General features: G+C 49.9%; 1 protein-coding gene and 1 long non-coding RNA gene across 2 annotated transcripts; one reads left to right on the top strand and one right to left on the bottom strand.

Moving 5' to 3' along the window:
• Positions 1-202: 202 nt before the first annotated feature.
• On the top strand, positions 203-21234 carry SF3B2 (splicing factor 3b subunit 2). Its single transcript, XM_081174040.1, has 21 exons — positions 203-387; positions 2616-2662; positions 2989-3066; positions 4070-4318; positions 5132-5240; positions 6821-6906; positions 8230-8335; positions 9172-9260; positions 10472-10690; positions 11303-11437; positions 11779-11859; positions 12857-13084; positions 14111-14260; positions 14671-14760; positions 15858-15965; positions 17136-17243; positions 17389-17531; positions 18023-18124; positions 18422-18521; positions 19992-20177; positions 20991-21234. Exons 1-21 carry the CDS (start codon positions 267-269, stop codon positions 21060-21062), a joined length of 2607 nt encoding a protein of 868 aa, XP_081030166.1. The 5' UTR covers positions 203-266; the 3' UTR covers positions 21063-21234.
• LOC308575536 lies at positions 19014-19970 on the bottom strand. The gene is made up of 2 exons (XR_014002868.1): positions 19437-19970; positions 19014-19376 (listed from the first exon to the last, which is right to left on the bottom strand). It is a non-coding gene; the product is annotated as an uncharacterized lncRNA (long non-coding RNA).
• Positions 21235-21952: the final 718 nt, after the last annotated feature.

The raw sequence follows: 21952 nt of genomic DNA, 5'->3' as shown, positions 1-21952 counted from the left end.
CCCATAACCCAACGCGACTTAACCCTCCCGCTCCTGAATAGAACGCGGCATCCTCGTCCTGTGATTGGCTGCTTCTCTATACTCGCCGCGGCTTGCGCCCTCGCAAAGCTTCCTCATTGGGCCCGCGCCATTCTGTCGTAGCTGCCGCTGATTGGGCGGGAGGCGCCGCCGCCGTAGCGCGTATGGTGGCCGCGCGGTCTCAGCTGGGAGCTCTGCGTTGTGTGCGCTCGGCGGAGTTCGCGTGAGCGCGGCGGGGAAAAGGCAAGATGGCGTCCGAGGTGCATTCGGAGCCCCCCAAGGCAGGGGAGATGCCGTTGCCAGGATACGCGGCCTGGTCCCCCAACGAGCTGCAGGCCAAGCTGGCCGAGATCGGGGCTCCCACGCAGGGTGAGCAGGCCCTGCTTGTGGCGGGGCGGGGGGCGCTTACAGCCTGCCGGGGGGGGGGGGAGAGGATCCTGCAGGCCTTTGCCGTGATCTGGAAGGACCCTCGTAGTGTGGAAGCAGCAGGAGGAGAGCGGGGAAGGTGCAGTGGGCGGGCGAACGGGGCAGTTGCCTTATATTTATTTCAGCTTTGTCACATTTATTTATACCCCATCTTTCCCCCCGCCAAGGAGCTCAAGGCGGCGTACATGGTTCTCCCCCCCCCCCCCATTTCATCCTTATAACATCCCTGTTATAAGGTAAGGCTGAGAGGCTGTGACTGGTTCACGCAATTGGCCCAGTATTGAACTGCTCTGACCATTTGCCACCGGAGATTTGAACCTGGAGTCTTGTGCATGCGAAGTGCTGAGCTACACTCTAAGAAGAAGGGAGTAATGGGAGGAGGATGCAAAAGGGCTCTTAGGAGCTTTGGTGACAGTGGGGAAGTAGAGCTGAGTGTCAGATTTTTGCATTTAAAGCATGGGCTCTGCTATGGAGTTGTGGTTCATTTTTGTATGTTCCTCTGAGTAAGAATTCATGGACTGCACTTTTAAAGGAGGGAGCGCTTTTTATGGGTTCAGTAATGTAGGTGAGGCCTGAGTTGTTATTTCCAAATTAAATTGGTGTGATGATGTTTACCTGTTCTGAAAATTCCTTTAATGTATCCATAGTGGGATTAGAGACTTTAGAGCTGGTTAGTATGGCTTCCAAGATCAGTGAATTATTATTGCAGGGGAGCAGAAATGTATCGGAACAGGAAGAGAGGGGGAATGTTGGAGAGAGGGAGAAAAATAAGGGATGTTAGTGGATGAGGTTGGAGAAATTGGGAGGGGCTGGCAGTGAATCCTTGGGGCCAGAGAACAGCAGGAAGTTGGGTGTCTTTGGAGGGTGAATGGTGAATTGAAGCTTGGTTTCCCAGACCCTAGTCCTACACTTGAAGCACTACACTATATGTACTTCACTCCAGGCAATTGAGACATTCAATAACATAGTTTAACCAGGCAGAATAACTGGAGGAAGGGTTAGAGCAGGGCCAAGGAGAGTGGTAGTGACCTAGGGAGAATCACAAGGGCCAGATAGAGAGGCCTAGAGGGTCACATTTGGCCCATGGTTCTGAGTTCCTCAACCCTGTTTTGTGGGGTAGTTAGAGGAGGTAGGTTCAGGTTGTAGTTTTTACATTTGTTGCATATGTGAAATAGTGTTGACTTGGGCCCTCCACACCAAAATCCAGCTTTCCAGGGGCTGCAGGTGAAGAGAACAGTGTATTTGCCAAGTACCAGCAAAGAGGTTGTATTCAGGCTTCATCTCTGTGTGCAGTTGTACCTTGGTTTTTGAACAGCTTAGTTCTCGAACATTTTGGCTCCTGAATGCCGCAAACTCAAAAGTGAATGTTCCGGTTTGTGAACTATTTTTGGAAGCGGAATGTCCAATGGGTCTTCCGTGGCTTCCAATTGGCTGCAGGAGCTTCCTGTATAATGGTTTATGGTCCATGTAGCCCAGTGTTGTCTATTGAAATGGATGCCTGGGATGCTTTTTTAGGGATTGAACCAGCAACCTTTTTCATGCAAAGCAAATACTCTAAACTGAGCTATGTGTTTGTTCTCTCAAACTCACTAGGTGTCTCTAGGTAAACTACTACCACAGCTGTCATATCATGTTGATGCTGGCTGAACTTATAGAATCACAGAATTGTAGAGTTGGAAGGGACCTCAAGGGTCATCTGGTCCAACCCCCTGCAATGAACTTGCCGGTCTTTATATAATAATTACAGGTGGCATTCAGTTGATGTGCGACCACCAACGTATGGGTCTTTTGGGTTCTAGAAGGTGGCAGGATGGGCTTATGCGCACAGGGGCCAGGAATGAAATTTCCATGCAAAATGGCTGCTGCCTGTATTGACATAATATATTTGGCCTCGAGCAGTTAACTTAACAAACACTATACAGTGGTACCTCACAAGACGAATGCCTCGCAAGACGAAAAACGCGCAAGACGAAAGAGTTTTCCGTTTTTTGAGTAGTTCCGCAAGACGAATTTCCCTATGGGCTTGCTTCGCAAGACGAAACGTGTGTGTCAGAAATGAGCTTGAGGAGAGTTGGTGCAGGACTGTTGGCCCTAAACTCCAATCCTGTCATCTTACTCTATGTGACACAGAGTAACCCCAGAATGACCTCAACGTCTCTCTGTCCTTCCAGGTGGCCGCGAGGAGCTGGTAGAACGCTTGCAGACTTACACACTTCAGGTGAGACTGTATTTCTTGTGGCTACAAATGTGACCACCCAGAACACTTGAGGATAAGAATGCATTAAGCTGCCTGAAGGACTGGCTTGTACCCTCTCTCCAACATCCCCCAAACATTTAAAGTTGGCCAGGGGATGGGGTGGGCAGTCAGACTGAAGAAGGCCCTGCTGTTGTCTATGCCTTCTTCCCATGTCCTCTTCTTTCTCTCACAAAGCAGATGGGTGTCCTTTGTAACCTGCCTTGGGACCTTGTGGTGAGGGGCAGGCAATAAATTTTATGATGGTGTTGATGGTTGCCTCTACTACTGTTCCATCTCCTTCTTTACAGACTGGGATAGTGCTCAACAGGCCAGTTCTGCGAGGAGATGATGGAGATAAGCCGGGTTTGCCCCCCATGCCAGGCCAGGTGAGTGATATATCCAGGAAACCTCTTTGGCCACTGTTATGAGACTTCAGTGGCTTCAAGAGAGGCCATAAGCTCAGAGGCAGCCCATGTCCTTTGAATGAAACAGGTCTTGGGTTCACTCTCAGGTTCATCTCCGGTATGTTTGTTTAAAAAATGTCAGGTAGCAGGGCTGTGAAAGACCCAAGTTTAATAAGGCAACTGAATACTGGTTGTAGTCAAACTGAAACATATGATCAGAAATTATACATCAAAATTAAAACTTGACATACCAATTATTATTATCATCATCATCATCATCATCATTATTAAATTTGTATACTACCCTTCATCTGAAGATCACAGGGTGATTCACAACATAAAAATACAAAATGAGAACACACAGTGCATCATAAAACAAAAACAAAGCAATAATCCTCCTCCCACAAAACATTATATCCCAGATGCCCCCCTTCAGATCACCCTCTTCTGATTACACTCCAGTTTGTTAGATTACCTCTTAAAATGTTGCATCCAAAACTATGGACATCTATAGGACTCTCTAGTCTATATCATACATGTGGAGCCCTTTTCTGCCAGATGTTGCTGAACTACAACTCCCATCAGCCCCACCAATGGTCAGGGATGATAAGAGTTGTAGTTTAGGAACATCTGGAGGGCCAGAGGGTTCCCCCCACCTGCTCTTGATGCAGCCTGACCAATGCAGAATAGCGTGGAACCTGCCACAATGCTATGCTTGAGTTCATGTAGCCGTAAAATGTATTTGCTTTTTCAGCAGATGCATCACCTTCCTGGCTCACGTCCAGCTTGAGAGCCACAAAGACTTTTAGAACTTTTCATACGTACTGCTTCCAGACGAGGTCTCACCCATCCCATATGTCTGGATCTTTAACTCCTCTTGTCATTCTGTTCATGGGTGGTTGTGTCACACAGGAATCCTTAAAAACCTGAGCCAAGCGTGCTTCCAACGTCTCCCACAGCTGCCTTCTTCTCTCTTGTCTTGCAGCATCCCGGGATGCCTCTGCCGCCCCCTCCCATGGGGATGCCGCCAATGCAGCCACCGCCACCTCCTCCGCCCCCTGGCATGGGCCTCAACTTCCCCATGGCGGTGGGGCCGCCTCCTCCACCCCCTGGCCTGGGCCCACCTCTCCGTATGCAGGCGGTGGATCCCTCTGTGTTACCTGAGGAAGAACGGCTGAAGCTGGCTCAGCAGCAAGCAGCCATGTTGATCCAGCAGGAGGAGAGGGTCAAGCAGGTAAAGGCTTGCTCTGTTCCTCTGTGTTTGTGTCTCGTAATGGAACAGCTCCCAGCAACATGACCTCTGCTGTGCTGCAGAACATGTTTGTAGCCTGTCTGTTTGTGTGTGTGTGTGAGAGAGGGAGCGCAAGAGTGAGACCAGAGATGGGGAGCCTGTGGTCCTCCACATGTTGGACTCCAGCTTCCATCAGCACCCGCCCTTGGGGTCAGTGGTCATGGATGTTGGGATCTGTAGTCCTGCAACAGCTGGAGGGTCCCATCCCTGTTTTATATTGTGAACTGAATGTTCCTACTCACCTCTCCCTTTAGATCAGTGGTTCTCAGGGTGTGGCAGGAGAGGATGGCAAGCGCAGTGGGAAGATTCAAGGACAATCAAAGAAACGTTTAAGTGTAGTATAGTATAATATCAAAATATTTTTAGTTATTTGCAGAATGTGGATAGATATATTTTCAAAAGGAGAGCATATTAGGTCTAATTTGTTGTGAACAGGGATTTTTCAACTCCAACAGATTTTGAAAGATCAGAAAAGAGAAAGGCCTTTTTGTGTTGGTGAAGAGATGAGAGTTTGCTTGTCTCAAATTAGACCTAATATAAATGAGGTAACATGGCAAAAGCAAGCTCACACCTCTTGTTGGGTTTGTATACATACTTATGGTAGATATGCAAGAGGCTAATTTATAACTATATTCTGTTTGAAATCATGGAGACATCAGTCGATGTAGACATGCCTGAGCATGATGAATCAATTGTGTGATTTGTTATAAAAAGCTTCCTATGTTAGAATCTGTGTGGTTTCTCTTCCCGTCTCAGGCTGCTGTCCTTATGGAACAGGAGCGCCAGCAAGAGATGTCTAAGCTGGCCCCCTCTGTACCTCGGGCTGCTCCAGACTTGGGGCCAAGACCTCAGGGGCTCCCAAGAGGTAAGTCCCTTTGCATCAGAGAAGGAACTTTGGCCCGTTTATGCAAAGAGGGCAAGCAGCGTCAGGCAGTCTTGCCAGAATCATTCAGGGAGGAAGAGTGTCAGACCTCACTTACTCTGTGTCATTCACATACTCTTTGGCTAGGAATTCATTCCCACTTATTCTTATTTCAAGGAACAGCATATTACATGGTGTCGTGGGAGGGGAGCCCAGAATCCTATTTATTTATTTTTTAAAGAAGATAAGTATTTATGCCCACTTTAAAAAGAGGTGTATTGGCAAGGGTTATCCCTCTGAGTCTGTACCCCTCTCAGTGAAAAGCAGGCCCCAAATTGCATTGCGCAGTAACTTGTTGAACTGAAGGAATGGCAAATCTTTGAAGTTTGCTAAAAATGCCAGGCAGGGAATCTTGAGAGAATCAAAATGAAACCCTCCCCACAACCGCTCAAAATGCTAACTCTGGGGTTCTGTGCCAAGGGATGTTACACCCCCATCCCAGTTTTAGTGAAGAGCTGGATAAATTTATGGAAGGTGGGACTGTTGGCTTGGTTGTATGTGCAGAACTAAAATTGCACTTAGGAAAGCTGAGTTTGGGGGCTTGTATTAAAATTGAGCAAATATATCTGCATATTTTGGTACTTATTGTCATGGAATTCTGCTCAATATTGACCCAGAGTAAATTTCAACATATAGTTAGCAGAGTAAAAACTTAAACACCTTGCAGGATTCCCAAAAAATATTCCAGAGGCAATTGATATTTCATCCAGCAGAGCTTTACTGCTACTGAAGGCAAATGAGCATAACATAATGGTCACAAATCCAATACATTCAGGCTTCCATAAGAAATCCAGTTGCAGCAGACTTAACTTAAACTTACAATATCGTATAATAAGCCTAAACCTTAACACTACATACAGAACACCACACCAGAAGGAAGAGAGATAGAAAGAGAAAGTGAAACCCAGGCTCCTTCTGGCCTTCCTTTTATAGTCAGAATGACCTTGACAGAAGAGATAAGAGAACCAGTTTAAACCACCTGTTCCTCTGAAGGAATAACCCAAACATCATGAACCTTCTGCTTGTTCTTTCACACAGAAGCTTCCAGAAGCCTCTTGAATTAATTAGAATAGGAGATCTCTCTACACATCAGACCAATACTTTCTGCACCAAGAAATGCAAACTGGCACTTATAGAGTGGAGTTAAGAGCTAAAGAGGTTGCTCAGACACTACTAAGTGTTGTTCTCCCTCTTTGAAGCTCTTGAGAACCAAAGGGGCTAGAAACTTGCTTAAATCAGAGATTTAAGCCCCACAGGGAACCTGTGGCCTTCCGGATATTGTTGGACTACAACTCTTACCATCCATGATGTTGGTAATGCTGACAGGGGCTGATGGGAGTTGGAGTCCAACAGCATCTGCGGGGCTACAGATCCCCCACCCCCTGTCTTGGAATGGGCGTGAAAGCTTTTCAAGTGATGTCAAAGTATGCAGGTTCTTCTGACAAGTTGGGAGGTGGCACATTGACGGTGGCTGTTGCTGCGTTGCTTTCCTGTTGGGAGTTCATTTGCCAATCTTTTCCTAGGGAACCCCCCTGTGGGCTCGCCCATTGGACCACCTGGTCCGAGACCCCGTGGCCCCCCACCTCCTCCTGGAGAGGACAGCCGTGAGGTAAGACTGGTTGTTGCAGATGTGGGGGGTGGCAGGGTGGCAGGGAAACTGCTTTGGAGAACGGGAGAAATTGAGTAAGTTAAGATGAGCCTGCTTGATCAGGGCAGTGGCCCGTCTAGTCCGGCATCCTGACCTCCCAGCAGCCAGCCCATGGGAAACCAGCAAGCAGGATCCAAGCAGAAGACCCCTCTCCTGTGGTTTCCAGCAACTGGTATTCAGAAGCATTGCTGCCTCCAAATATGGAAGACAGAGCATAGCTTTTGTGACCAGTAGCCTTTGATAGCCCTCTTCTCCCTGAATTTGCCTAATCCTCTTTTAAAGCCATCCAGATGACACAACCTTGATGGCAGAAAGTGAGGAGGAATTAAAGAACCTTTTAATGAGGGTGAAAGCTCAACATCAAAAAAAACTAAGATCATGGCCACTGGTCGCATCACCTCCTGGCAAATAGAAGGGGAAGAAATGGAGGCAGTGAGAGATTTCACTTTCTTGGGCTCCATGATCACTGCAGATGGTGACAGCAGCCATGAAATTAAAAGACGCCTGCTTCTTGGGAGGAAAGCAATGACAAACCTAGACAGCATCTTAAAAAGCAGAGACATCACCTTGCCGACAAAGGTCTGTATAGTTAAAGCTATGAATTTCCCAGTAGTGATGTATGGAAGTGAGAGCTGGACCATAAAGAAGGCTAATCACCGAAGAATTGATGCTTTTGAATTATGGTGCTGGAGGAGACTCTTGAGAGTCCCATGGACTGCAAGAAGATCAAACCTCTCCATTCTGAAGGAAATCAGGCCTGAGTGCTCCCTGGAAGGACAGATCGTGAAGCTGAGGCTCCAATACTTTGGCCACCTCATGAGAAGAGAAGACTCCCTGGAAAAGACCCTGATGTTGGGAAAGATGGAGGGCACAAAGAGAAGGGGATGGCAGAGGACAAGATGGTTGGACAGTGTTCTCGAAGCTACTAAAATGAGTTTGACCAAACTGCGGGAGGCAATGGAAGACAGGAGTGCCTGGCATGCTCTGGTCCATGGAGTCACAAAGAGTCGGACACTACTAAACAATAACAAATTTGGTGACTATCTTGTGGGAGGTTGTGAGTTAGGGAATAGGCATTCTTGCCCTAGGTTGGCTTCAGATGGGAGGGAGGTTCCAGCAGTCAGATATGGGCGGTGCTGGGAGTGTGCTGCCTGGTGCAGCCTGTGTTCTTGACAGACGCAGCTTGAATGAAAACAAACTCAGGATTAGACAAAAGCTGAAAGATCTGCATTTGGAAACAGAATGAGGCCACTTTTGTCTAAGAAACTTTGTTTCGCCTTCCAGGTTGATGAGTCCGGCGTAGGTCCCAAAATCCCTCAAGCCCTGGAGAAGATCCTCCAGCTGAAGGAGATTCGCCAGGAGGAGCTCACAGCTGTGCCAAGCGCCACAGGTACTGGGTCACCTGAGGCAAAGGTTAAAGTTGAAATTGAGACACACAGTCAGGGCTGTGGAACCTTTTTCAGCCCAAGGGTTGCATTCTCTCCTGGGTAACCTTCTGGGGCGGGGGCACGTGCCAGTGGTGGGCAGGGCCAGAGGCAAAAAGGGGCAGAACAACTAATGTGAATTTTAACTTCCCGCAGTAGACTGGTTTCTGCAAGCACTCACAAATCCCACTCTATGATCCTTCATTTTGGCAAATGTGAAGCATTATCAGAGTTCAAGGACACATTCCAGCCAGGCAGAAACACTCGAGGCTGTGGAGCAAGGCCAGTTGTGGGTGTGGCCCATGGAGAGCCCCAAGGGCCCGGCAGAGAGGTCTGGAGGGCTGCATTTAACCCCTGGGTCTGAGGTTCTCTAGCCGTGCTCTAGGTGAACTTGTGTGTGTGTGTTCCATGCGGTCACATGACCAATATAGGAGTTGAAATTTTAGTTCTAACCAGAGGTGTCAGGTTGCCCCAAGACTGAGGGGTCCCGAAGCACGTCATGCATGTGTGATGTCGCATCAACTGGAGGAGGCCAAGCGCTCTGTAGGAGCCGGCCACTGAACTTGTGACTCACACGCTCTGGGCCCTCTCTAGCTGGGTTCTGAGACCCACATCACATTCTGTGCCTTCTTTCTGCCCTTTGCGGAATGGCAGTAAAGGCAGCCGAAGAGCAGACTGTGGCAGATCATGGCTGGCTGAGGGGTGGGCTTGCCAGCATGCATGCTTTCTGCAAGAGATTATTAGGCCTGGCTTCCTGTATCTTCTTTGCTACTCATTCGCTCACACTTGTGCTTTTCCATAGATGATGACATGGAGACTGACCTGAGGGTGTTGGCTGGTATCTCCGCTTCAGATGCTGAAGAGGATGCTTTGGCTCTGTCGAAGAAAGAGGTGCGGAGGCAGGGGTCTTAAAACTCTGGGGGCCCGTGAATGGGGCGCACACATGCACAATCCCCCCCAAATGCAATATGTCATATGCAAACTTTTGTGTGTGTGTGTTCATGTGCATTTTTCTGTGGGGTGGGGGAGATCCATAGCTTTCATCAGATTCTCAAAGGAGTCTCAAAAGGCTAAAGAACCACTAATGTAGAGAGCCACAGATTCGCCACCTCTCAACTACTCCCGCCAGCTCTGGCTAACACGACCAGTGGGCAGGGCAAGTTGGCCACCCCTGAACTGCAGCCAGTGGCAGCCTCCGTTTTCTGTAAGCCTTTGGCTCCTCTGCAAAGCTGAGCTGTCCTGGCCTATTAAGGCGAGCAGAAGCTTACCGATGGGTGGTGTGTTCTGGCAGCTGTATAAAAAGGGGGTGGGGAAAGGGTCAGTCAAGTGAGACTTTAGAGCAGCCTTTCTCAACCTGTGGATCCCCAGATGTTGAACTACAACTCTCATCACCCCTAGCTAGCAAGGCTAGAGCTCAGGGATAATGGGAGTTGCAGTCGAACAACATCTGGGGACCCACAGGTTGAGAAGTGCTGCTTTAGAGCATGAGCAGAGGATGTTTCCCCCCCCCCCCAGGTGGTAGAAAGAGCTGGTTCCTAAGAACTGGGCTGCCTTGGAGGCAGTGATGTTGCCCTATCAGAGGAAATGTGTCCTGTGTTGGCCCTGTATCTTTGGGATGTCTGCCCCAAGGGAAATGCATTTGACACCCTCCTTGTTGGCCTTTAGGAGAGCCTCACAAGACCTTTTTGATTCCATTATGGTGCTGTTTTATCTGCTGCTGCTTTAATGCTTTCTTGAGTATTAATAATTTGGGATTTTACTTTTGTTTGACTTCTTCTAAATGGTCTCAGGAGGCTAATTGATCCTGAAAGTTAAAAAACAAAACATTAAAGTTGCTGCAGTATGCCAATATAGTGTGGCAACACTTATTGTCTGGAACTCTGCTTATTGATATTAGTGTTGTACCATTATTGACACCTGCTAAAATCATTTTTGTTTAGACAAGTCTACCCAGACATACAATTTTATTATGTATATTTGGGTTGTTTTGAGTCTTAATTATTTTATTTGTGGATTCTTACTAGTATCTTATTTTAAGCAGCTTAGTAGTATGTAAATCTTGTTAAATCTAAGTAATCTTAGGCATTTGGTCTGCTTGACAGAAAAACCGCAAGCGGCGAAACCGGAAGAAGAAGAAGAAACAGCAGCAGCAGCAGCAGCAGGGCACGTCCCCGAAAGAGAGCCCACCTTCCCAGGATGCCAAGGGGCGTGGGGAGGAGTCTGGGGGCGATGGCCCAGTGGAAATTGAGTATGTCACTGAGGAGCCAGAGATCTATGACCCCAACTTCATTTTCTTCAAGAGGATCTTTGAGGCATTCAAGGTATGAGGAGGGCCTGGGATTTCCTGATCTTGTCCCCTGCATTTACAGTGGTACCTCCGCTTATGTATCCCTCTGGCTACGGAAACTTTGGAATGCGTAAGCGGCAAACCCGGAAGTATTTTTCGGGGCTTTGCCGCATGCGCAGAAGCGCTCTACCGCCACGTGTGTGCACGCAGAAGTGGTCTTGCGAAAACCTTGGGATCCGGCCGGACCTCCGGAACGGATCCCATCCACAACCGGAGGTACCACTGTATATGGGATATGAATGTAACAAATTGAAATTGCTTTTTTATGGGGAAGAACCTCAGATTATTAGAAATGGCTGTCAAACAAGTGCATGTGAACTTTTGCTGAAAACGTATTAAATGTATTAAAGTCCCACCATCCCTAACCATTAATGGTGGGACTGATGGGAGTCAGGAGTGAGCATTATTGCCCCTCTAAAGGGCTTGATAAACATGGCAAGTTCTCCTTACCTTTCTATGGAAGGTGTTGGACCTAGTTTACATTATAAAAAGAGAGAGACTCCACTGCTTCCCTGTGTGTGTGCTTAGTTCTAAGAAGGAGGAACGGGGAGTCCCTGCCTCACCTTTTGCTCTTCCCTTGCCACAGCTGACCGATGATGTTAAAAAGGACAAGGAGAAGGAACCGGAGAAAGCAGACAAGGTGGCCAGTTCAGCTCTCCCCAAGAAGAAGGGCTTTGAGGAGGAGAGGAAAGACAGTGACGACAGCTCAGATGATGAGCAGGTGAGTGCATCTCAGGGGTGGGGAGAAATGCTCTCACTCCACCTGCCCGGGACCCTCGGTTCCTAAGAACTGCTTGCCATACCCCGTGATGCAAATGGACAGGTGTCCCCTAACTCCTGGAGAGTGAAACCTCCAAGTTCAGAGGCAGTCTGCCTCCGACTGTCAGGTTCCCGGGGTGGAATCCTTTCTTCACGCAACTCCTCCTTTCTTTTGAGCTTTTGGGAGTCTGCAAGGCGGACGGTGGGGGTTGGGGGGAGTGTTGTGGAAGTCACAGTACTTGAAATAAAGTGCAAGTTAACAATAAGAGGAAATGACGGCCTGCCCCTCCCTACTGTGTGCAGGAGAAGAAGCCAGAGGCTCCCAAACTGTCCAAGAAGAAGCTTCGGCGGATGAATCGCTTTACGGTGGCTGAGCTCAAACAGGTATGATTGTTGGTGTGTGGTGTGCACGTGCATGTCTGTTTGGAGGGTAACAGGGGGAGGAACACTGGTCCAGTTGATTCCCTCTTTAAAAGGATTTGGAAGTCTGCCTTTCCATCCCAGGAGGCTGTCCCCTCATTGGTTCTTCCACCTTCCTCCTGCCCGCCCCCCAATTTCTGCCTATTGCTGATGCATTTGAGAGCTGGCCCAAAACAGAGATGTAACTCTTCTGGGAGCTATGGTGTGTGACACGTGAAGGGTGTCCTAACTGGTGATGTGAGGTGAGAACATTCTCCAGAGTGTATTCTCGAGAAAATTCTCTGCTAGAAAATTCTCGGGAGAATATTCTCCACAAATTTTAAATTCTAATGTAAGAACCAGTTTTGCAACCCTCATTTAAAGAACGCACTCATGTAGCGGACCTGAGGTTTTTTTAAATATTCCTTTTACTTTAAAAGCTATGTTTCATACGACATAATTAGAATTCAAAGTTGATGGTAAATATATGGTTAGTTGCAGGCTTAGTGCTTAATGTGAGTCATTCACGTTGAATTTTCAGTTTCAAGTTTGGTGCAAAAAATCAAAGAATGTGAACTCACTGCATTGCCCCATTGAATAAAAGTATCTGTACAGTTTTTGGTTGCCATCTGAACAAATTTACCCATGAATAAACATGTATATTGACTTATTATATCTTTTTCAATGCATTAAATGAATATTCTCCTATTTTAAATGAAAATTCTCTAATATTCTCGAGAATATTCTACAAAAGATTATTCTCAAGAATTTAACGCCACTACTCCTAACTGGCTGTGATTTGTGGATCTAGAGAGGCTGCTGTGGCTCAAGGTGCAGCCTTGCCTCTGCTGCGGGATTAACACCATGTGCTCATGTGGAGTTGGGAGTGAGAAGCGCAACTTGCATAGCGAGATAGGAAGGGTTCGCTCTGACCCAAAGGGCAGGAAGAGTTGGCCCCATTTCAGCCCTGTCCTCCCCGCAGCTGGTGGCCCGTCCTGACGTGGTGGAGATGCACGACGTGACAGCCCAGGACCCCAAGCTGCTCGTCCACCTGAAGGCCACGCGCAACTCTGTCCCTGTCCCCCGGCACTGGTGCTTCAAACGCAAATATCTGCAAGGCAAGAGGGGCATCGAGAAGCCGCCCTTTGAGCTCCCCGAGTTCATCAAGCGCACGGGCATCCAGGAGATGAGAGAAGCTCTGCAGGAAAAGGTCAGTCTGTGTCCCCCTCCCCTCCAAAAACACAGGCAGGGCCCTGAAATTCACAGGAGTGTCAAGTGCTTGCTGTGGGGGGGGGAGGGCAGGAGTTGCTTAGACTGCCCTTCGCTTTTGCACCATCTGCGTGTGCACAAGACCAGCCCAACTGTTAGGCAGAGGGGGTAGCTGCCTCGGGCAAGGAGTTGCAGAACAGAGCTCTGGGCCACACATGAGCCGCTCTCCTGACCTAGCCAGCTGCCATCGGGGGCAGAGAGGAAGCCATCCTGTTGCCCGCCTGGTCTGCTTTTGCACAAGGAGCTGGGCAGGGGCAACAAAATGGGCAGGAGGACCCATGACCCCAGTACAGTGGTACCTTGGTTTAAGAACAGCTTAGTTTATGAACAGCTTGGATTAAGAACGCTGCAAACCTGGAAGTAGGTGTTTTGGTTTGTCAACTTTGCCTTGGAATAATGTTTCGCTTCCTGTTGAGTGTGTCCCATTTGTAAATTGAGTCCCCCGCTGCTATGGGAAAGCAGCACGCCTTGTTTTAAGATCGGACTTCTGGAATGGATTAAGTTTGTAAACCAAGGTACCACTGTACTCTTAACAGTGGGGAACTAGATCTGGCCAGTGAACTGGATCCTTGTCTGCCCCTTTTAGATGCCTCTGCCATCGGGCGGCAGCTGAGGATTGTATCCAATGGAATTTTACTTAAAGCAGAGCCATTGAGATTAATCAACCTCCGTTGGTCATGTTGGTTGCTTTCAGTGAGTCTGCTTTGAGTACAACAAACATTGGCTACCACCGTGAGATCCTCAGGAGGCTGAAGCCTACACCTCCCTGGAATTGTGGCCTGCACACTTTGAACTTGGTGCTAACCAGATTTCCCAGCAGTTTCAGGGATATGGTTAAACCTGGCATTACCCTGTAGCCTTTGGGCGACCTGCGACCCTTGGCCAAATTTCATGCATCCTGGCAAAGACAGGTACATGTAGGCCTTCGTTTTGTAACCGCCTTCTTTCGTGTTCCACCCCCTCCTAGGAGGAGCAGAAGACCATGAAGTCCAAGATGAGGGAGAAAGTGCGTCCCAAGATGGGCAAAATCGATATCGATTACCAGAAGCTGCACGACGCCTTCTTCAAGTGGCAGACCAAACCCAAGCTGACCATCCATGGCGACCTGTATTACGAGGTAGCAGAGGAGTCCTCGGTGGAGGCTGACCCATGAGGGCGAATGGGACACTGCCCCTCCGACCTCTGCCAGCCCCCACCTGCCTGTCTCCTTAGTCAGAGCCAGCTCAGTGGGTGGTACCAGGTGTCAGCCTTGCCCTGCTCCTGCATCGCAGCGCTGCCCTGGTAGAACTCTGCAGGGATGGAGGATAAGGACAAGGCTTGAGTTGGTTTGCTCATTGGCTCTGACACCACCCCCTTCCGGCTTCCCTGTTTTCCACCTCTCCAGCCCCGACAAACACCAGTCCCCCGGCACGCCATGTTGTCTGGACAAGTCTTCCCTCTGGAAAGGGTTGGGTGGGTAGGAGGGAGGGAGGGAAGCCATTTGGAGGACGCAACTCCTTTCTGATTTCATCTCCTCTTCCCTGCCAGGGTAAGGAGTTTGAGACGCGGCTGAAGGAGAAGAAGCCTGGGGACCTGTCCGACGAGTTGCGCATTGCGCTGGGCATGCCCGTTGGGCCGGTGAGTGGCAGAAGGCTAAGCCCAGTGGCCCTCCCAGCCACCAGGGCTGACAGGAGGATAGGCTCTCATGGAAGGCAGAATTGGAGGAAAGGTGGGCAGAATGCGGGCTGCTGGCTCACCAGGTTTCTGAGGAACCTACATCTTCCAGATCCCCATTGTAGCAAATTCAGGAGTGAAGCTATTTTCAGGAAGTGTAAATTAAGCTGGTTGCACCCAACTTTAGGGTTTTAAACGGCCTTGGCCCAGTATACCTGAAGGAGCATCTCCACCCCCATCACTCAGCCCAGACACTGAGCTCCAGCTGCGAGGGTCTTTTGTTGGTTCCCTCACTGCGAGAAGGGAAGTTACAGGGAACCAGGAAGAGGGCCTTCACGGTAGTGGCACCTGCTCTGTGGAACACCCTCCCTTCAGATGTCAAGGAGATAAAGAACTATACAACTTTCTGAAGGCAGCCCTGTATAGGGAAGTTTTTAATGTTTGATGCTTTGTTATGTTTTGTATATTATGTAAGCCACCCAGAGTGGCTGGGGAAACCCAGCTAGATGGGCGGGGTAATATGATGATGATGATGATGATGATGATAATAATAGTGCTAGACTAATAATAATAATAATAATAATAATAATAATAATAATAATAATAATAATAATAGTGCTAGACCTGCTAGCATTAATAAACCCAGTAAGTTACTCATGCACATTAATTTCAGTGGGCCTCCTCTGAGTAGAACTATCAGAACTGAGTGTGTTATTTACTTCCTAACTGTTCAGACACCCCAGCCCCGCAGGAGCTTATCTCCTGGTTTCGTTTTGTTGGCAGGTAATAAAATTTGGGGCAGTGTATTTGGGTAGGAGATTGTGGATTGTTTCCTTCCCAGAATAGGCCGATTGAAATTGATGAAGCCGGGGTCTTCTCTGAGTAGGACTAGCATTGAATGCAACCCTGCGGGAGGAGGGGGAGGGCTGTGAGAATGGAAAGCATAGTGTGGTGCGTACAGCATGAGATAGCGGGGAAGGGGAGCTGGGGGGTTGGGGTAATGCAAGCGGAGAGGCTTCTGTGACTGATGAATGTCTTTTTTCTTCCCCGCCGCCAACAAGAACGCACACAAAGTCCCTCCTCCCTGGCTGATTGCCATGCAGCGCTACGGTCCGCCCCCCTCCTATCCCAACCTGAAGATTCCGGGCTTGAATTCCCCAATCCCAGAGGTGAGCAGAGTCATTCCCTTCGTTGCCACCTTGGCTTTTTCTCACTTGCTAGAAAACATGGCCAGTTGGCGACCTGTATTATTATTAGTGGCTCTAAATGGGGCACTGCCCCACCAACCTCCGCCTGCCCTCAGCCAGCCCTGCCTCCCTGCCTTCTTACAATCATTCCAAGGGGTGGCAGCTCAGTCTCGGTGTTGCCTTTGTAGAACTCAGCAGGCAAGAGGAGAATGGGGGGTGAAACTGGAATGAATTGGCTCCTCCATCCTCCACCCCACCAGTCCCAGTGGGGACTACCCATCAGGGATTGGTAGGCAGGACCTGTAGCAGGCGGAGCTGTGTCTCATGCGTGCTGGAAGCCCCAAGCTCAATCCCTATTGGCATCTCCAGGCAGAGCTGGGAGAAATCACAGAGAGCTGCTGGTATGTGACTGTAGACAGTACTGAGCAAGACGGACCAAAGCTCTGATATGGTGCATGGCGGCTTCCCAAACAAGAGCTGGAGTCTGGCCTGCACAGATCTCCAGTGATTCGCTTGCTCCCCACCCCCGCAATGGAGTCTGCTAGGAAAGGCTTTGCTTTGCTGAAAGCCCTACCGAGGCCCCTTAGCTGTGGTCCACACACTTCTGGGTCCCTCTCTAAAGTCTTGAGGGCTAGAAAGTTGGGCTCCTCAGCTGAGAGCCTCAAGGGGCTGCATTTCCCCCCTCGTACCAATTTCAGTACATCCGGCACCAAATGGTGCGCGAGTATTGAAGAGGGATCATAGAATCATAGTTGGAAGGGGTCCTGAGGATCACCTAGTCTGGGGTTTCCCAAACTTGGGTTTCCAGCTGTTTTTAGACTACAATTCCCATCATCCCTGACCACTGGTCCTGCTAGCTAAGGATGAGAGTTGTAGTCCAAAAACAGCTAGAAACCCTGGCCTAGTCCAAGCCCCTCCAATGCAGCAATATGCAGCGCTCCCTTACGGGGATCAAACCTGCAACCTTGGTGTTGGCAGCACCATGCTCTAACCAACTGAGCTATCCAGGCTGGGGCTTGGAAGTCCCTCACACCACAAAGTAATACTGCACTCTCAGGAGCTTTGGGATGGGGGGGAGCCCAGAGAACGCTTCCCAGCTCCTCCTGTCCACTGCTGAATGACTTGACTCCCCTTCGCCTCCTTTTTCTCCAGGGATGCTCATTCGGGTACCACGCTGGGGGCTGGGGCAAGCCCCCAGTGGATGAGACTGGGAAGCCCCTCTACGGAGATGTCTTTGGGACCAACGCGGCTGAATTCCAGGTAGGCATCGGGAGCCTCACTTGCTTGGCGGCCAGGGTCGCCGCCTGTGGGTTTGACCGCTTGTCCAGAGCCCTTGCTCTGTGTTGCGTTTGGAATTGCTGGCCTGGGAGGTGACGGGATCACGTTTTCTCTCCCCCGCCATTAGACCAAGACAGAGGAGGAAGAGATTGACCGGACACCGTGGGGAGAACTGGAGCCCTCCGATGAAGAATCCTCTGAGGAGGAAGAAGACGAGGAGAGTGATGAAGAGAAACCGGACGAGACGGGTTTCATCACTCCAGCAGACAGGCAAGTAGCTGTGATTCTGGGTCCCTTCCGGCTCTACAGTTCTCTGATTTTAAGTGCCTGACGCTCCCTCTTGCCATGCTTTCGCTGAGCAAGTATCAGTGTCTGCCATTGCTGGGCACCTGCCTGGCACCCACGTCCCTGCAGAGAGGGTCCACTGCTCCCCCAACCAGCCCAGCGCCTCCTGGTTCTGTCGCTGGTGATGAGGAAGTGGCGCCACATTCCCCCACTTTGCTTGCATTTTTCTCTAAGCCACGCTGGTTGAGGTTATTGGGAGCTGTAGTCCAAAGCTTATGGAGGCCACCAGGGTTATTTATGGAAGGCTGACTCGGTAGAGGCCAAGGGCAAGCAAATGGGCATTAGTGGAGGAGGAGCTGGGCCCGTCTTGCCCAGGACACACAGACACCCCTGCAGAGACAGAGTGGATCCCTGGGACTAGAGTTGTTTTGAGACCATCGCTTTGCCTTTGACCACCCCTTCTGATCTTTCTCCAGTGGTCTGATCACGCCTGGGGGCTTCTCCTCGGTCCCCGCTGGCATGGAGACGCCTGAACTCATTGAACTGCGTAAGAAGAAGATTGAGGAGGCCATGGATGGGTAAGTGTTGGCTTCTTCTTTCCTCAGCCGCCTCCCGGGGGTTGTTGGGTGCTTTGGGAGCAGGTGGGTGTGGCTTGCTCAAATCATGGGTCAAACAGGGGAGCCTGGAAGGCCACGATTGGCCCGCAGGCCAAAGGTTCCCCTCCCTTGTGGAAGAACCTGTTAGCACTGGCCCAGAGCTTTGTCTCCACCACGTGTGGCAAGATTCTTCCTGGCTAATCTGCGCCCATCCACCTTCTCTCTGCCCTTTCCCATGATGCTGAGTGTTTCTTCTCTCCCTCATGTTCTCCTCAATAGCAGCGAGACGCCCCAGCTCTTCACCGTTCTGCCAGAGAAGAGGACTGCGACAGTCGGCGGGGCCATGATGGGCTCCACTCACATCTATGACATGGCAACGGTAAGAAGAGGCTGGCTTTAGTTCTGCCTTCTGCTGAAGGATGTTTGGGCCCAAATAGCTGAAGGAGCACCTCCCATATCAACCTCATGTGTTTTAAGGATGTAGGAAGGGCCTGGCAGCAGGATCTGGCCAAAGGCTCATCTAGTCCTCCGTCCTGTTCTTGCAGTAGCCAGCAAGATGCCTCCTGCAAGCCTAAACACAGGACCTGAATGCAGCAACAGTCTCCCTCCATTGTGATTCCCAGTATCTGGAGGCACACTACCTCAGCCATCAGAGCTTTCTGTGCATTCTCCCTGTAGGAGAGGAACCCTCTGAATGTTCAAGAGAGTGCCTACTCTGTGGTGGCCCCTCAACCCTGCAATTCTCTCTTAGTTGAGGGACACCTGGAGGCAGCACTGTAGACTTCGTGGCACCAGGTTAAAAACTTTGTAAAAATTTGCCCAGGCATCTTGGGCTGCTGCATCCCCCCCCCTTATTTTTTTATTTTTGTCCCATTGATTTATGCTTTCAAATGCTGCCTTGTGGGTTTTCATTTTGTACATACGCTGCCCTGAAACCCAGTTTTGGAACAAGGTGTGCACTGTATGTGTTCTTAAAGCAAGCAAATTCAGTTTTAGGCAAGGTGAGCAGAGCAGGCTTGGAGGGGCAGCCACCTGGCTTCTGCTTCAGATATACTAGACTGGGGATGGAGAGAAGGAAAGTTAACAACTGTCCTGGAGCAAAGTTCAGCCACTGTGTCACTCTGCAGGGGCAAGAGAACAAAAATAATAATAAATTAAAATTACTGCCCTGTAGGTCCTTACAGACATGTGTCACTTTAAGCTTAAAGAACCCTTGCTTCAAATGTTTTAATTCCTGTTCCCTGTTGCTTGAAAAGAGAGTTAAATCAAAGGAAGTGGGAGATGAGACCACCACCTAAAGAATTGTTCGTAGGGACAACGTTGCATTGGTGGAGCCTGGTTCTCTGCACGTAAGATGCACACACTTACTTTCAGAGTAAACCCATTGACATGGATGGCAACTTAGGCCCATTAATTTCATCGGGTCTCCTGTGAAGCAGAAATTACTTGGATACCAGAGTCGCAGGTGGAAAAGTGGGACTTCAGTGAGAGAGAGAGACATATGGATGCACACACACAACGTGGCGTGTGTGCGAAGAGAGACAAACGAGTGCTTGTCCATAAAGCATGTGTGAACAGGAGTTGGGCAGTTGCTCCTGAGTGATACCCTCAGTTGGGGAGTCCCCCGTGTTGGCTTGCCTGCCTTCCTGCAGATGGACTTACTCCAAAGCAAGGCTTTTGCAGGCAACTCTCTGCTTCCGCAGCTGAGAGGTGGGCTGCCTGCAACACCCCTCTGTGTTTGCATGTGGTTTGGGAGACAAGAGATAGTGACCCACCCACCCGCAAACACCTTACACCAGTATCCGCTGTTGGCTGCCTCCTCCCTCCCCCCCCCTGCGTTCGCTTGCAGGTGATGAGCCGCAAAGGTCCCGGGCCAGAGATCCAGGGCGTGGAGGTGGCCTTGGCCCCCGAGGAGCTGGAGCTGGACCCCATGGCCATGACGCAGAAGTACGAGGAGCACGTGCGGGAGCAGCAAGCCCAGGTGGAAAAGGAGGACTTCAGCGACATGGTGGCTGAACATGCTGCCAAGCAGAAGGTGAGGGGACCTGTGGAATGGAGGGGACTGGCCAGCCTGGACAGTTGGCCAAGCCATGGAGAGCTCCCACAGGCCAGGCTCTTTGCCTGCCTCTCTCCACACTGTGTACTCTGAAAGTGGCTCTGCGGGAGAGAAGGGCCTTTTCCGGCACCCACTATCTGATCTTAAGCTGGGGATGCTGGGGTTTGACCCCAGGCCCTTCTGCATGCCAAGCAGGTTCTCCATTATCCCTCTCATGGGATGCCCTAGAACAGGGTTTCCCAAACTTGGGTCTCTAGCTGTTTTTGGACTACAGTTCCCATCACCCATGACCACTGGTGATGATGGGAGTTGTATTCCTGAAACAGCAGAAAACCCAAGTTTGGGAAACCCTGTCCTAGAATGACAAAATGCAGCTGCTGTGAGGGAGGTGAAAGGGCTGTGGGTGGCTTTGGGGAGAGGAATTCAAGCGGGGTTCAGGGATGGGACAGAGGCTGGGTTGCTGGTGGGGGCCAAGAGAGCCAGTCTATGTGTCAGGTGTGGGTGGAAGGGGGACAGCGAAAGCAGCAGGCCCCGTCAGAAACTTGTAGCAAGAAGCCGAGGAAAGGCAGAGGAGGGGGAAAGAGATTACAGGGCCCTAAGGGAAGAGGGGGGGTGCGGGTGGAGTTCACACAGCAATTTGGGAGAGGTGATGCAGTTGCATAGCGGGTGGGGAGGGGTGTGTGCAGGCATGCATATATGCCTTTTCACATTGGGGTTTTTTGTGGGGGGTGGGGTAGAATCAAATTCTCCGGCATTATCAGCATGTTGTGACTGCCCTCTCTGCTCCTCCAGCAAAAGAAGCGGAAAGCACAGCCCCAGGACACCAGGGCAGGAGCCAAAAAGTACAAAGAATTCAAGTTCTAGCCCAGCTCCGAAATGTCTCAGCGGTTCCTGTTTGTCGTTCATTTTTAATCCCCTCCCTCCCTCCCGCTTCCATTTCTCCTTTGCACCCACTGGCTCTCGTGTTGTTCTCGTGTCTTCCGTCTGGATAAAGATGTGGAATATTTTGTAAATAAAGTCAGAGTTGCTCTCTGGAGGTCTTTGTTTACTTAGGTGGAGGAGGGTGGAATGATTTCTACTCAGCATTCAGGTGAGCCACACTGAGTCATTATCTCTCCGCCACTTTATTCCTTGCACTCAGTTACCCTGCCAGCTTTAAGCTGTCTCTTTCCAGGGTTGCCACCAACCTCCCCCTGCCCCTCCACTCAGTTAAAGCATGGAAGGTAAAAGGCATGAGTATGGGTGAGCTCTTGTACTGCTTCTCTTATTCTAATGCTTTGTCGAGCTGCTTCCATAACTGGATTTGTGCATTCCTGCTCACAGTAGTCCCTTCTCCTGCTCTGGGTGTGTGCGCGCGCACGCGCACAACCCAATTCTCTGCCTGGCTGCTTCTGAGCTTCTGCTTGATTTCAGGGGATCTCATTTGGTAATCTTAAAACTGCCTTGGACACAAAATACCCACCTCACTGCTGATACTCGGAGACCTCCCCAAAAAACAACAAAGAAAACTGATTGGAAAATCTGGCAGCCTCCCCACTGCCACAAAAAACCAGGCAACCCCATAGCCCCCCAAAGTAGAAATGAGAAACAAGAATTTTAAACAGGTTTTTTTTGGTAAACCACTTGAGGTTTTTTTAAAAAAATACCAAGCTGTGTATTTTATGAAATAAAATAAAAGGGGTGGGGGCCTTGGCATGGGCCAAGAGTTGGGGGTGTCAGTTGCTGGGGTGCTCACAGGCACCACGTTGGGGAAC

The sequence above is a fragment of the Podarcis bocagei genome, assembly GCF_964188305.1.
Source record: "Podarcis bocagei genome assembly, chromosome: 16".
NCBI classification, from domain to species: domain Eukaryota; kingdom Metazoa; phylum Chordata; class Lepidosauria; order Squamata; family Lacertidae; genus Podarcis; species Podarcis bocagei.
The sequence above is the reverse complement of the archived record's forward strand: the minus strand, read 5'-3'. Positions and strand labels throughout refer to the sequence as shown.

What these genes read in the sequence shown, in the direction of transcription:
- SF3B2 (XM_081174040.1), top strand. Translation starts at nt 267, where the DNA reads ATGGCGTCCGAGGTGCATTCGGAGCCCCCCAAGGCAGGGGAGATGCCG. An exon ending in TGCCCCCCATGCCAGGCCAG is followed by an intron (nt 3,067 to 4,069) that starts GTGAGTGATATA and finishes CTTGTCTTGCAG; the next exon opens with CATCCCGGGATGCCTCTGCC. An exon ending in ATGGCGACCTGTATTACGAG is followed by an intron (nt 14,261 to 14,670) that starts GTAGCAGAGGAG and finishes CTTCCCTGCCAG; the next exon opens with GGTAAGGAGTTTGAGACGCG.